The sequence below is a fragment of the Geospiza fortis genome, unplaced genomic scaffold, assembly GCF_000277835.1.
Source record: "Geospiza fortis unplaced genomic scaffold, GeoFor_1.0 scaffold188, whole genome shotgun sequence".
Lineage (NCBI taxonomy): Eukaryota > Metazoa > Chordata > Aves > Passeriformes > Thraupidae > Geospiza > Geospiza fortis.
In genome coordinates, this window is record NW_005054337.1 from 2,681,729 (window position 1) to 2,697,221 (window position 15,493).

The 15,493-nt window shown below is 56.3% G+C and overlaps 1 protein-coding gene across 3 annotated transcripts in view; it reads right to left on the reverse strand.

The window, feature by feature from the left end:
- Positions 1 to 15,493, reverse strand: part of NOL4L (nucleolar protein 4 like) — a 40,952-nt gene that overhangs the window by 6,642 nt on the left and 18,817 nt on the right. For 2 of the 3 annotated variants that reach the window (XM_031057982.1, XM_031057981.1), the window contains exon 4: positions 9,758 to 9,899. In XM_031057982.1, the coding sequence (XP_030913842.1) occupies positions 9,758 to 9,899 (142 nt within the window). Of the gene's footprint in view, positions 1 to 9,757; positions 9,900 to 15,398; positions 15,488 to 15,493 lie in introns of those variants that run through there. The other variant, XM_031057983.1, reaches the window with a different exon arrangement.

The following is a 15,493-nucleotide window of genomic DNA, read 5'->3' on the forward strand; positions in this document are numbered from 1 at the left end:
CACCCCGGCAGCGCTCGCTGCCCAGCCTCGCGCCTGCGCCAAGGCGGCTCCTGGCCCCATGAGCCCCTAAATTAAAAGGTCCCTACTGGAGCTCCCCGCTCAGCAGAGCTCCCTCCCCCTCCTTTCCCTTGCGCTGATCCACTTATTCGTCTGAGCGATGACCAGAGCTGACCTAATCCCGGGGTGGTGTTTATGTGCTGGGTGCTCCGGGCCGGTGGCAGGCGTCACCCGCCCACCACGGGGCTGGGTCCTGGCAAAAGCCCTGGGTGCCAGCTCTCTGTGCCAGGGAGTGCGGGGCTCCAGAAGGGCTCAGCAGGCAGCACTTATCCAGGGGCACCCTCCAAGCCAGCTCTCCAAAACGAGCTCCAGTCTCCTGTCCCAGTGTTTGCAATGGTGGGGCTGCATCCCAGACCACATCCACAGGTTCCTGCTGCATCTGGAGGGGCAGGGTGCTGGGGGCACTGCCACCTCCTGCTCCCCACACCCCTCCTGGCCCAGGGCACTGGTCTGGCGCTGAGCCCCCCAGGGTTTTGGTGTCCCTTGGCACAGGTGCAGGAGCAATGCTGGCTTGGCTGTGGCCCCAGCAGGAGCGGGCAGGTGGCCGGGGGCACAGAGGCCTCCCTGCCCAGGATGGCGGCTGTCCCTCCCCCAGCACTGCTCTCTGCGCCAGGGGAGATGGGGCTCCCAGAGGGAGGCTCCAGTCTCATCCAGCGATGCCTCCTGGAAGGATTAAGGAGAATTATTCCCATGCACGGAGGCACGAGCTGTAGGCCAGGCCCCGCCATCGGCCTGGGCACAGCCACAGCAACAGCGCTGGGCCAATCGGCGCCGCGGCCAGGATGATGGTGGGGACCTCCTCCCTCAGCTCCCCTGGCATGGCTGTCTGCATCAGCAGAGCTGGGGGCCCACCATGGCACAAAATCCCTGCCGGGCAAGGGCACCAAGAGAGGTCTTTGCCTCTCTGGTCACCTGGGAGAAGAATGTACAGGTGCTCTGAGCATCTCCAAACCTGTCCTGGACATCCCCAACCTCCTCTGGGCACCCCTACAGGGATGAAAGCATCCTCAACCTGCTGTGAGCAACCCCAGACATCCCCAGTCTGCCTTAACTACCCCCACTCCCCCTGGGCATCCCACTCTGTCCTTGCCCATCCACCTCCAGCCTCCTCACAGCCCCCAAGTCTGGCCCCCCATTCCTGCAGGCAGGGACACTCCTGCACTGGCTGCTGACACCCGACAGGATCCTGGGGGTGACACCTGGACCGCCCCGATTCCTCCACGTCTCAGGTTTTCTTTTGTGTCACACAAAACACACACAGCAGCAGCTGCACGTCAGGTTTCCACCCGATGCTGCTGCATTTACGAACCCTGGGTTTGCTACAGGCAAAAGATATTGCAAACAAAAGAAGAAGATGTCTCTAGGAACCTGCCAGGTGGGATAAGGAAATGAAATGGGAATCTAATATCAGTAGCCAGCACCTACTAAAAGAACAATTTAGTTTATACAAGGATGGATGTACATAAATAATGAGGTTTTTAAACCCATGAGCTACAGATTATTTTCTTATTCCTGTGTTTTTACATGTTATGCTCTATCAGAAGCTCCACACACAAAGTGATGGGTTAATTTCAGTATTGTGAGCAGAGAAATGGCCACAAATTCAAATCGGTGAGTCCTTGGGTCCAAGTGAGAATGGGCTCAGCCAGGTTGAAAATGCAGACGAGCTCAGGAGGGAACTGCAGTCTCCTTGTTGGGGTGGATGGCCTGGGGATGGGGATGAAGCTCCTCTCTGGGCAGCTTCACTGGGTTATCTCCAGCCCACAGTCGTTCCTGAGAGGAGCTGGGGAGCAGGACCTGGGGGAGAGGGAGCAGGAGCATTCCCACCTTGGGTGCTGGGACCAGATTTAGGCTCCTGCCTTGCTTTGGCAGCCGTGTCAGGACTCCGAGCAGTGGTGGGGCTGTGTTGACCACACTCCATTTCAGCAAAACCCACCAAGCTCTGGAGCTTGGAGAGGTTTTCTGCATCTCCCAGCAGTGCCCAAAGCACATGTCAGGAGCAGGGCTCCAGCAGCAGCAGGCGAGCAAGGCCAGGCTGCGCAGCCATGAATATATTCATTATCAACCAGCACGAGCCTGGTGAGCTCCCTGCTCACGGCTGGAGCTTGGCTGCACGAGGAGCCCCTCTAATGAGGATAATTGGGAGCCCCCCTGCTCCACCCCCGTGCCCTAATTGAAGCAGATGGAACTGCAAAAACAATGTCACTTCTAACCGGTTTGATCTTTCGGTTGGAAAACGGGACTATTTCGTTCTCCTGTTTAATCCCCTCGAGCTGGGGCTCCTTGGGCTGCATGGAGGTGGAGCAGCCCTTGGCACTGTGCAGGAGAGGCGAGGCTGGAGAGCCCAACAGAGGCAGCTGGCCCTGAGGTCCACGGAGTGCTGCCCTCTTTGGCCCCTCTGCAGAGACCACGACAAGACACGTGGTGAGGCTGGTGAGGTGGCTGTGGGGGAGCAGCCTGGTGCCTCTGCTGCAGCCCCGGCATCTCCCCGGCATCAGCCCAGGAGAGCAAGAAGCAAAATGGCTTCTTGGGCCGCGGTGCTGGGGGAGGAGGGGATCAGTCACTTATTAAATGAATTAATCAGGGCTCAGCGTTTTCATTTTGAAGAGGCTGCTGGATTATCCTTGATTTCTGTGGCGCTGGATTTGAGGAGATCAGGAGGGGAAGGGGCGATTTCCAACACCTGCTCCCCGGGAGATTTTATGGCGGGGAAGTGGTTGGGTTTAACGTCTCTGCCGGCGCAGGCCACCGCACCACTCTCCAGAGCAGAGTTAAAGATGAATGGGGCAAATTGTTCCTCCTCCTGTCACATCTCCAGAGCGGAGACAAAACCTCTTTTGACTCAGGAAACAATGAGCTTATGTAAGAGCCAGCGGCCCACGGAAACCTCGCCGCAGCCCCGCACCATGCAGTGGGCCAGGGTCCACCCAGCTCTGCCCACATCCTGCTGCCATGGGACCCCTGGCTGGGCTTGGGGCAGCCCTGCCCTGGCTGCTGCCCACCTGCCTGGGCGGTTGTGGGTGTCACAGCCATGCCAGGTCCCAGCAGTGATCCTTGGTGCCCCATGGGCCGTCATGGATCCACCAGTCATTGCCCTGCCTGCTACAGCTCCATGGGTGATGGCAGTGGTTCTGCCACACCTGAGTCTTCCTGTGGCTCGTGGGCGGGTCTGTCCCATTTCCAGCCTGCTGTGGCACCGGAAAAGGATGGAGCTGCACACCCTGCCTGGGAGTGGCCGTCAGGAGGGCATAGAGCATCCCACCGCCGCCTGCCTGGAACAACAGCCAGGAAGATGAAAAGTGCCATAAATTATTCACTCACAAAAGAGACAAGAAGGGAGAAGAAGGGGAGGAGGAAAGCCTGCGAGGAAGGGATACTTAATACAAATTAGAGAGACCGAGTGGGAATGGGGGCCCCGTGGGGGGCGGCAGTGCTGGGTGTTAGAGTCACACTCGTTAGGGGCAAGGGACCATCACTGCAGGGATCCTGCACCCATGACTGGGTGGTGAGCGGCAGGAGAGGCCCTGGCCCCGCACTGCTCACACAGTCAGAGCACGGAGCCCATTTTCTCCAGGTCCTGCCCAGCGTTTGCCTCCAAGATGCGTAAGAAAGAAAAAAAGCAACGTGGCTGAGGGCCGCAGTGCACTGGGGCTGGCCAGGTTCCAGTTAAGACTCTCTATTTCCTGTCTTCCTTCGCTAAGGCAAACCTCGTTATGTCCCAGACAAAGTGTCCACCCTCCACACTCCCTCCCTGGGTCCCTGCCTCGACCAGAGCCCTTGACGAGCCAGACATCTGGCAGGGCTGGACACAATGCCTGTCTGCAGGGAGAGCTGGGCCGGACAAGGCAGCGCTGTGCGGCCGCCTCCCTGTCCCCTGCCATGAAAGGTGCCCCCCAGTGCCGTCTCCCCCCGGCTCCACTGCCCAGCCCGAGGGAGCAGCTCCCTCCGGCACCGGGACCTCACCGCGCCAGCCCCGTGCTGGACGTTTTCCCAAGCACCAAAGCTCGTCAGCTCCCGCCACACAGAGCAGCCTTGTCACAAATGCTCTCTGTCCCTCGTTTTCCCTTCTCCTCCCAAACACTGTTCCTTCCCTCCCACTGCTGCTCCTCCAGCCACCTTGCAGCTTGAGGAATGCTTGAGCAAGGAGCTGGCCCTTGCTCACACTGAGGAAGGAGGTGGCACAGACCAATCCTCTCCCTGTGGCACTGCTGCTGGCAGCCACCCGGATCCTGCTGCAGGGAGGGGACACGCTGTGGCCCCATGCTGCCTGGGCACTGCCTCTCCCCACGCCAAACAAACGAGTTTGGTGGGTTTGTGCTGGATTCATGCCAAGCTGGTGCCTCCAACACAGACCTACCATCAGAGAGACCCTGCTGTGCACCTCCAGTCCTTTAGGGACTGTCCTTTAGCACTGTGGGGCTCACCCCACTGTCCCTACTCACCCCTCTGGTTGGGGGTATTCAGTCTGGGGAGGAAGGGAGGGGCACAGGTGGTGCTGGCTGTCCATAGCCTGGTGATCCTCTCTGCTCCAGATTAAAGAAGAGACCCCCAAAACCCTGCTCTGTGCATCAGCAGGATGAACTGACTGACTGGGCAGTGCCTGCAGCAGCCATGAGAGAGTTGGAGCTGAGCTCAGTGTGCCAGGCTGGGAAAGCCACCACAGCATCCCTGCTGCACTCCCCAGCCTGGCAGCGGGCAAGGACAACTTTAGAAGGACACCAAAAGGAGGGTGTTTATCACAGGCAGGGCCTTTGCTCGGGAGGAGCAGATGTGCCCCTGGAAGAGGTGATGGGAACGGAGTCACCAGCCCAAACCACTCAGGTGAGGCAGGTACACGTTTGTTGACTCCTGCTGTGGAGCTAGCACAGCATGGGGACACTCTGGAGAAAGAGGAAATATATCCCTAATGAAAATGAAATAAGGTTGTGTCCAGCTGTAGTAAGGCCTGGCTGCTGGTCCTAGTCTGCTTTAGAGGGCCAAAATTCAACACTGGCAAAAGAAGCCCTGGAAAGAGTAAGGATTTTGCAGCTTGGGCTAAGCAAGTGTCTTGGGGCTCACAGGCCACCTCCTGCACTAGCCAGCCATCAGACAATTGTCCATGGTCTGCTGGGCTCCCCCTGTGGCTTACAAAGGGTGTTTGGATTCACCTGGAGCGGGGCTAGGCTGGCTGGGAGCTGTGTGACACCCAGCGCTGCAGCAGTGACCCTGTGAGGGCACAGTGAGGTGGGCACCACTGCCCCACAGTTGGGTGCCAGCTGTCAGAAGTGCAGCTGGGGAGTTGGACATCACTCATCACTTGGGGATGGAGCCTGGCTTTTGGTCAGCACTTGGCAAGAGGCTGCTCCTCCCCAGAAAGCTCTACTAGACTGGTGGTTCAGGGGAGCTGGTGATGTGCTGCACATCGTGGGCATCTCATCAAGTGCAAGCAGTGTCACCCAGAGCTGTGGGACATGTGCCATACCAGCAGAGAGACTGCTGTGCTGGGCACAGCTCTACACCATCCCTGACATCCCAAGCAAGGAGTCCTGGGGAACGACAAGCCTTACCAGCCCCAGGGACAGAATCTGGAAATAATGCTTGCCCACATGTCCTTGAGGTCCCTCGTTGCAGCACTCCTGAGGAATGTCCCCAACACTCAGAAGCCTCTCCAGCCAGCTGCCTCAAGGGATGCCCCCAAGAAGCGTGTGCCTTCACAGTTAAGTAGGTTAAGAAAGTCCTTTCTCCAAGGTCTGGATTAGCCACTGCTGCTCCGGGCAGAACAGACTCAGCGGGGACGCTGCCAGTCAAGCGAGGACGGCACGTGGGGATCTCAGCACAAGGGGATCAGCCCAACATGGTGCCATGAAGCAACCCCACGTTCCCCACACAGAGTAAGCACACCATACACCCAGGAGTTTTCCCTGCTCTTCAAAAGAGGCTGGGGAGCAGCAAGCCCTGCCTGCAGGCTGAGCACTGCTCCTGGGCAGTGCAGCAGAATGTAAAGTGGACAAGGTAAGGTGGATTCTGTTAGTGGGCAAGACAGAGGCTCTTCTATATGAGTTCAAGCACTTTGCTATGGCAGACACTGAAGTTAAGGGTCTGACTCCTGCTTTACTTTCAAGGGCACTGCACTTGGCAGAAAGTCACAGCAGGCCTGGGGTGGAATCCCCAGCACCCCTGTGGTGGGATACCCCGCTCAACCCCTCACACCAGACTGAACTGGGACGTTTGTAGTGCAGTGCTCGCCTGTGGAAGCAGAGAGGCTCTGAAGATGGACAGAGCCCAGCTCAAACTGCCACAGCAACACAGCACCAGGGGTGGGACCTGCACTCAGTGGGATGCATGGGATGCCTTCAGGAATGGAGATGGGCTCAGACAGCAGGATGGAGCAGCATTCAGGTCCCTTTGCTTGCAGCGTGTGCTGGCCCCCGCAGATGTGTCCCTCCAGGATGTCCAGCACAATAGCTCTGCTCCAGCAGCAGAGTTTGTGTGGATGTTGCTGTTGCTTTGGGCAGCCCTCGGCTTCCTGCGGGCACGTACGCTGTGAGCAACATCCGACTGGGAAGGGATGTAGCTGGGAGCTTCATGTTTTCCGTGCTGGGGCCCGCAGGATGAGTAACAAAGGAAAATGGAAGGAGCGAGTGTGTGCTCAGTGTCACTCCTCAGGTCCTAAGTCCCACCGTGTGCCCACTGACCCAGCAGAGACCCTGGCTCTCCTGACAGTGCCTGCTCTGTCCATGACCCTCCCAAGTCTTTAGGTGTATTTTGCTCTCCCTGCAGTTCCAGGGCTGACACCAGCTGTAGCATGGCTGTACTGGGCCAAGGGTTCTGGGCACCCACGACAATGACAGTGTTGGCCTTTGTCCCAGCTGCTTTTTAGGCCTCTGATGATTTAACAGGTACCTGTTTATCAAAGCATGGGACGACAATTCCCTGCTCTCCCGCCTCTCTGGATTTCAAACAGCTCTACTCTATGCCACAGAAGAGCATTTGCCACTCCCAGGCCTTGAAAAGACCTGGAGCTGGTGCTTTGGTCCTTTAAACAGGACTTTTTTAACAAGCATGTCAGACGATACTGCTCTCCTACTAGGCAACTCTTCATTAAAACTTTATACTTTAGCAAGCCTTTCACTGCAGACACACTGCAAGCATCACACCCGTCAAACAGCAGCAGGCAGGACCAATTTAGTAACTCAGAAGGTTTTCCTGAAGGCGGAGAGTATCCAGTCCTGAACAAGCTCCCAGCTGAAGGACGTGGTGTGCAACCAGATCCCTCTGCAGCTCCAGGATGCCCAGAGCTGAGCCCAGCCTGGCTGCAGGGGATGTGTGGGGATCACTTTAGCACTGGCTGGAGCTCTGCAGGACTCCTGCAGGGCACAGGGGACAACTGAGTACAGGAGATGTGGGCAAACTTCCAGCTTGGGAGAACTTGGGCTGCCCCAGTGCAGGCACTCTGCGCTGACAGCTTGGCCAGCTGGGCTCCAAGGAGGCTCCACAGCTTATGTGGGCTGGTTACTCACACTTTTTGCACAGCCTTAGCAAGCTCGTGTGAACCCGGAAAACACATTTGTTTCCAAAAAAAAAAGAGCTTTCATAGGTCGAGAGAAGAGGAAACTGAAGAGTGGTCGAGACTCTGATTGTGCATGTTCTCTTCCCCACAGCAACAATCTGCTTTTCCTCTCACCACAAGCTCCTCTGCTCCATGCTCCTCTCCTTTAACCACCCACTGCCCTCCTGGGTTACTCCGTTGTCCTCCTTCCCATCCCACTCTTGTGTGTGCTCCATTCCTGGATGGGAGCATTGGTTTGGCAGAAGGACTGACATGAGGCAGCATCAGTCTGTATTTAGAGCTCTGATACAGATCATGGACATTCCCATAGGCACAAAACCTCAGTCCACAAAATGCTTCTGAAGTGTGACAGCCTGGTGAAAACTGCAATTCCTGGGGTTTTTTTGTATGGGTCTTATTTGTCACCCTGGGCTTGGCTTGCTGATTTTTTTGACACCATCACTTCTGATCCACCAAAGTCTACCCAGTTCAGCTGATGCTGACACCAGGGACACTTGCAATCCTGTGGGACTATTTCTGCTTTATTTCTCATCACTGAACCTTACAAAAGAAATTAAAGGAGCCAAGAAGAGCCCCAAAGAGGACACCTGCTTCTGAAGGAAAACCACAGGGCATGAAAAATTGGAAGCAATTCCTAAGAGGGTGCAGAGAGAGAGAGAGAGAGGATTTCGATTTAGTGAGAACATCTTGATTTGCCTAAATACGTGAGTCCCTTATTAAATTACTGCCCTGTTGAATAATAGTGTTCAGCAAAGGGATCAAAACTGTGTCATTCTAGATTGTAAATGAGACTTGGGAATTCAGTGGTGAGGGCTAAGTCACAAGCCTGAAATGTCCCAGTGGGAGAATGGCAAAGTTCGGGGGTACAGAGAGACCTGGTCAGGCTGCAGGGATCAGAGACTGGGCTTGTTGGGGTGGAGGCTGCAGCCTAGTCCTGAAGAGCCTAAAGCTTCTATGGGAGCAAGTGTGTCACCACCAAAACACTCTTCCTCCTGCCAAGACACAGCCCCCTGGGGCCCTGGGCAAGGAGAAGTGCCCATCCCACCACTGGGATGCAGTGCTGGGCAGTCAGGTTTCACATCCTCACCAAGGCTGCCTGGCTCTGGGGCTGGGGCTGGCAAGGGAAAACCAGCAGTTTCCAAAAGTGCAGATTTGCAATGGAAACTGAAGTGCCACAACTCACTGGACTGAAGAGAGCAGTGGCCTTGCTGTCCCTGGGACTGAAGAGAGCAGTGTCCCTGTTGCCCCTTCTGTCTCTACCATCCCTGCCACTGGCCACACCACCAGCTAAAAGCCACCCCAGGGAGACCTGCCAGCACAAAAGCCTTTTCTTCCTTTAGGAGTGGTTTTCCAGTCCCCTTTCTTAAAGCAGGACCAACCCAGCTCAGTTGTTCCTCAGATTCTTCTGCTCCTCCCAGCAGCAGCCAGGCTGGGACAATGAGGGATTCAACCTCCTGAGCAAAAGCCAGTAAGAGTCCAACCACCAAATCCTCCCAAGCATCACAGCAATGAACTCTGACCTGAACTCGTACTTCTACCACTTATTTACTTGCTCTTGTATTTTAAGCTTGCATGTTTCACAGACGCAACACACCACCTCTCTTCACAAAACTCTTCCTCCCACCCAGCCCACGTGTGCTGCTTTCAGCCCTTCCAGCCGCCCACCCCGTGGGAGGAGACACCCACGTTCACCCCGCTTGGCATCGCTGTGGCTGCTGCAGATTATTCACAATTTCTTGCCCGGGGGATGCAAGACCTGTCAAAGGTGCAGCTTTCCAAACAGAGAAACCTGTGTGCTGCAAAGCCCTGGCATCCTCCCTGTGTTCAGAACTAACAGCGCTCTCCTCATCACCTGGGAAGAGGATGCAGGAAAAAAAGTCCTCCCCTTAGAAAGGGATTTAGCGACCTTTTTCTGGAGGAGCTGGCAGACAGCTCCAGGCAGAAGGATCATCAGCTACGAGCTGGACAGGGCCCTGGCTGAGCAGGAACCCAGAGGCTAAATTGGAAGGACTGGAAGCCAGCTCTGAGCTGATATGAAATCCATCCCACAGGTGGGGACACCTGATCAGAAAGGACTGGTTAATGTTTAATCAGTCACAAAAACATCCTGTGGCAGAGGCTGGGGCTCTTCCCGCCCGCCGGGGGACTCACCGTCCTCATGGCCGTGCAGGTTCTGCGGGCTGCGCATGCTCTCGTCCTGGCTGGGGCTCAGGCTGGAGTTCAGGTGCTGGTCAGCTGAGATCCATGTGGAGTCGTTCATATCAAAGTCCTCGCTGCTCACCGACGTCTCATCCTGGAGGCAAGCAGGAAAGGGTTAACTCATGGAGCTATTTCCTTTCCTCCTTTCTCTGGCTTTAACATCTCCTCACCACACTCCTTCCTAAAAACAATTGGGTGGTCAGCTCCTGCTCCCCGCCCTGAGAAGCCCTGCTGGCCCGCTGGGCTTCCCAAGGCCACAGCAAGCAGCCCTTCCCTGTGCAGGGCGAGGTGGTGGCTACCCCAGCGGGGACCAGGGCTCTGCTTCCTGCCTGAAGACTTGCCTGAGCAATGGCACTGTCTCTAATTGAGGACAATTAGAAAGAGCTCACATCCTGTAGGAGCGGATGGCTGAGCCCTGGAGTTTACCCTTTAATCTCCATCCACCCCAGTGTGCTCCTAGCGAGGCAGCAGCGTGGGGGAGCTGAGGACAGGCAAGAAATGGCTCCATAAAACAACTTGGACTTTTTGAGATCATATCATCTGCTACACAAGGAATCACCAGAGCACTGGTAGCAGCAGGGGCAGCTTCTGGGGCATATCTGCACACAGGTATGGATCCCCAAAGACCTGCACTGCCTGATGCTGCAGAGGAGGCTCCTCCAGACCTCTCCAGAGGGATACTGCCTCTGTACCCTGATCAAAAATGACAGCACACACTTTGGGAAGGGGCTGGGGGAGTGAGGTCCCCAGTGAGACAAGGACACCCCAGCTCAGGCCAGGGACCCCAGCCAGCTGCCTGTTCCCTGACGATGGCATAGATGACATTCCTCTCTCCCACTTCTGCAGCTCAAAGGACATTTTCTCTCTCCCTCTCTCCCTTCTCACTAACCTTTACAGTACTTCGAGACACAGCCCTTGGATCGCTTCCAGTGCCGGAAAGGTCAGCCACAGGATTTCAAAACCATCATCATAAAGGCAGCACTGAGATCCTGAATGAGAGGAGGGGCTGTGGGACCTCCCCAGGCTGAACTCTCCCAATGCAAAGCTTGGGAGGAAGCAGATACGTGCTCCCGTATGGACACGGTCCTGCTGGTGATCCCTTTATCTGCCTTCCTCTCCCTGCTCCCCTCCCAAAGCCAGGGCCACAGACAGCCCTGGGGTGCAGGGGAACACCGAAAATGTTTCCAGAACCGCTTTCAACTCTGCTTTCCTTTGATTGAAACATTTCAAAGGCTTGTAAACCTCTCTGCTCTTGTTTTTTTTACCCTCCCCCTGGTCCTGAGATAAAATACAATCCCCGCTCCCTTTCCGTGTAAGCAGTAATTGGCAGCACCCCTCCAACCTACGCCTGCTCCTCATAAAAACGGCCCTGTCTGGCTGCCGCTGGCTGATAGTTTTTATTGTGAACAAACAAATGTCTTTAAAGACAGGTTTGTGCTTTTCCTCCCAGCTCCTTGTCCCTGCAGACACATCTGCTGGCTCAGGGCTCGTGCTGGCCCCAGCCCGCTCCCTCCATGTGCCTCCCGGGGAGTTTCCTGGAATTTACGGCTTGTGAAACCCTGCACGCACCAAGGGACGGACTGATGGACAGATGGACAGGGCTCGGCAGCCCCACGCATGCCCCCCACAGGGTCACCCTGACCCCAGACCCACCAGGTGTCCCTGAGCAGCCCCCCTGTGCCCAGGTGGAGCTCAGCAGGAGAGCAGAAGGTAGGGACAGGCACATTGCCCCTGGCTCAGCACAACTCCGCTGCCACACCAGCCACAAAGCAATCCTGCCTCTCCAGAAACTCCATCTTGTACGTACAGGAACAGAACAGCAAAGGTCTCCCTGTTGCAAACTATAAATAGTCTCTTTATTGTAAGCATTTGCAGGGAAGCAGCCACCCTAATATCTGGCCTTCTTCACAAGGCTTACTCAAGATTACTGTCAGGCTTAAGAGACAAATGCAAATGCCAAGGTCCTTGCTGCCCACAGTCTCTCACCTGTCCGGTGAGGAGGAGGAGCCCAGGGAGTGACCCACGATGTTTTCAGGTTGTTCAGGCACAGGTGCACAGGACATCCAGTCTCAGCACCCAAACCACAACCCAGGAGGCATCACCTTCTCCATGCACTCACACATGGAGGAGAAGCAGTGACACAAAGGATGCCTCACATGCACATGCAGTAGAAAGTGCTTTATAAATGTGTACAATTCTCTCGAGGTGCAATAACATTCACCTATTATTAGAAATACTCGGGCTATCAAACCAGAAACCGATAAGCTATAAATGACTCAAGTTAAACAAGGCTGTCACACGTCCACCAGTCCAGGATTCAGCCACCAGAAGAAAGTCACCCCCTGCTTTCCAGCCAGAGCTTTCTGCTTTCCAGCACTAATACCCTTGGCCAAAATGACAACAGGATGAACTTCCCAGCATCTTAGAGCTCCCACTGCACAGCCCACCCCAACAGAATGCAAAGCCAAACGTCCAGGTGGCAGCAGGAGAACCCTTCCTGGCAGTGGGAATTGTGGAGAGAGCTTCCACTGGCTGCTGAGTCTGGGCAGCCACCCGGCTCTGCCCACACCACAGTGCCCCAGGAACTCCTCACACCTTTGTGCCTCTTTACTAAAGAAAGAGAAAAGCCCCAGCCTCAAGAGTGGCTCTGGCTGTCCCCATCACTCCCGCTCTGGCATCCTGCACTTGCCCTTGGCTGCATTCCTCACTGTTTGTAGGGACACCAGAGGCCACCAGCAAACTCCTGCCTCAGCACACCCCTCAGAGACCAAAGGCTGAACACTGTGACCTCCAAGTGCTGCCCATGAACTGCTAGCACTGCCTCCTCATACCAGGGACAATCCCAGGGACAGGAGGCCCCAGCAGCACCGTCTGCCCAGCCACAGCCAGGAGCAGAGGGACAGCAGCACAGCACAGCACAAATTCAGCCTCAAAGCACAGGACACCAGAGCAGGATCAAAATTTCTGGCCAGGTGGGAGCTCTGAATCTCCCTGGATGCCAGTAACCTGGCTGAAGGCTGAGCCTTGCAGGGGGCTCCCCATCCAGCCAAACAAGGAAGCGTTTCTCAACAGCAGCAACAGCCACGACTCGGAGCAATACGGTAAATGTAATCTACCCTTCCACCCTCTTTTGGCTTGCAAGTCAGGCAGCTCATTCTTTTTCCTCTCTGGGTTCTCAGGAGAATTCCCTCTGCTAATTTCTTCTTTCCTGTAAACAAACTTCAAATGAAACTTTCATTAGAAAACAGAATGCAATCCATTACCAGTGCCTGTCTCAGGACCTGCTGCCTTTTCCCCAGTTCCACACCACTCGTGGCAGAGATGAAGTGCCAGTGGCGCCCCAAGCAGCCAGCCCAGAGCCAAACCCTGAACCCCAGCACTGCTGCTGCCGCCCTCCTCCTTCCTGCCTTTCCCAGCTCTCCGGAGAGATCTCCTCACCCCGCAGTAAAGTCCCATCGCTTTGTTTCCAATGTTCAAGGGACTGAGCGATCAAGGGTCAGGCAGCAGAGCTCCTCTCTGCAAGGGGAAGTCAGATCCTGCTGCTGCACTCACAGGGCACACCCAAACATTGGAGCAGGGCTCCCGGCACCACTCAGGGTTTGGAAAACAAAATCCTTGCTTCTCTCCTTATCTACAATCCAACATTCACAGCTGCTCTACAGACATTCACAGCCAATATTTGCTACCCAGCAGAAGCAGACACTCACATGTGCAGGGCTCACACTCCACATTTCTGTCCCACTTTCCATTCACGATCTTCAAGCACTGTGCCTGCAAGTGTCTGCCGAGCTTCCCAACTTCGCTGCGAGTTAGAAAACTCCTCCTCGTATTATAAAGCTGGAAACCCCGGGTACCGACAGCCACCCTGGCTGGTCCAAGAACATAACGAGTCGCTGGCAGATCCAGAAACCTAATCAAGCCCCCCGGACTGCAAGGCTGTAATTGCTAGACAACGTTTCTTCACCAAAGCTCTTCCTCCTGGAGAGCAACCTCCCACAGCACGGGCTGGAGCAGGGCAGGGGGGGAAGCTACTCTTATAACCTCGTAAATATATGCAAGACTATCGGTAACCTGCTTATTTTACAGCCAGGCTCAGTTTCTCGGGGACTGCCTTCCAATCTCTCTCCAGTCATTTACATGCTGTGCCTCACGTTTAATATGCCAAGCTCCGAGTCTCAGGACGGTTTATTTTCTCTCTTTAAGTCCTTTTATTTTAAAGCATGTCCTTTCACACCACAGCCAACTATCCCGATGGGATTTCCTTCCGCGGAGCAGGAACCGAGGCTGTGTGCCGTGCAACCTCCCCAGCACACAGCCACGCTCAGCTTCCCACCACAACCAGCCGTGTTTTTAGAATCAACAAAAGGCAACGCGTGACTGCCAGCCCCCAGAGCTGCTCCACTGCCACGCCGGGGCCGTGCACGACCTGCCCGGCACAGGCACCCCCGGACCTGCCAAACCTGGCCAGGACAGAGCTCCCCGCGCCCTGACCCCCGGCAGCGGCGCGCAGGGACGAGCTCCCAGGAAGGCAGCCTCATCTCCGTCTCAGCCACTGTTTAAACCCAGCCCTCTGAGCATGCCAAGAAGGTATTGAACCAGATTTGACCCTAACTTAACCAGTTCCGCGCACAGAAAGGCTTACTAATGGAAGATAAAACACTCCGGGTCAAAGATTGGTACTGCAGCCGCAAATCCTGTGGTGGACATCGCCTCAAAGAGCCGAGCAGCCTCGCAGCACACGGGTGTACGCGGGCTGTGGCGGCGGTGAGCTGTGACTGCGCTGCCTACTCGTGTGTACAATTCCCACACCAAAGAGAACATCCCCGGCGCTCTTTGTCAGGTCACTTACGTCCTTATTTACCGCGATTGCCGCCGATTTCTACGGGACCCGGCAAAACCCGAGTAATTTCCTAGTTCCCGAAAATGGGCAAAACAGTTGATTTTAACGGCAAACGGCAAATGGAAGAGGAAGGGAAGCTCATCCCCTTCGCCCCCTCCCCCTTCTCTAAGAGCTCTTCTGGGAACCCCCCGAGCATTCCCACAGCCCCGAGGCGCGGGGAGCTGCCAGGGCGGGGGGCGGCCCCGCAGCCCCTTCCCGGAGCCGCTGCCCCGTTCCTGCTGTTCAGCGGGGAGGTGCTGAACGCGGGGCAGGGGGGACCGGGCTGCACGACTCCCACCACCACCACCACCCCTGAGCCCCGCACCTGCCTCCCCCGCACCTGAACTCGCTCTCACGCGTTTGCTTTTCCATGCGAGGTGGGGACGGTGACTGATACCGCGCGGTGTGAAAGGGCACTTTGCTCTTCCCCCAGCACCGGGAAGCGAGTGTCGGGGGAGGGGGAAACGGACCCGGTTTTGGAGGCGGTGGCCAAGAGGAGCAGCTCCCGTCCCCACCCTCCTCGACGGCCACGGGACCCCGGTGGGACGCGGTTCCCACGCGTGTGTCCCCGCGGCAGCGAGGTGCGAGGCGCCGGGCGAGAGTCCCCGTCCTAGCCCCTCTGGCAGGTAAACAGATACACCCGCGATGGAGCCCTGCCCGCGCGTGTGCGGGGCTCAGCGTGCGGCGAGGATTGACACGTAAGTAGGGCTTTACCTCCAGGGAGGCGGCTATTTCCAGCACAAACCCCTCCCGGGGTCGGGGCTGCTGGTGATGGCGGCGCGGGGCCGGTGCCTGGGGATGGCTGGGGC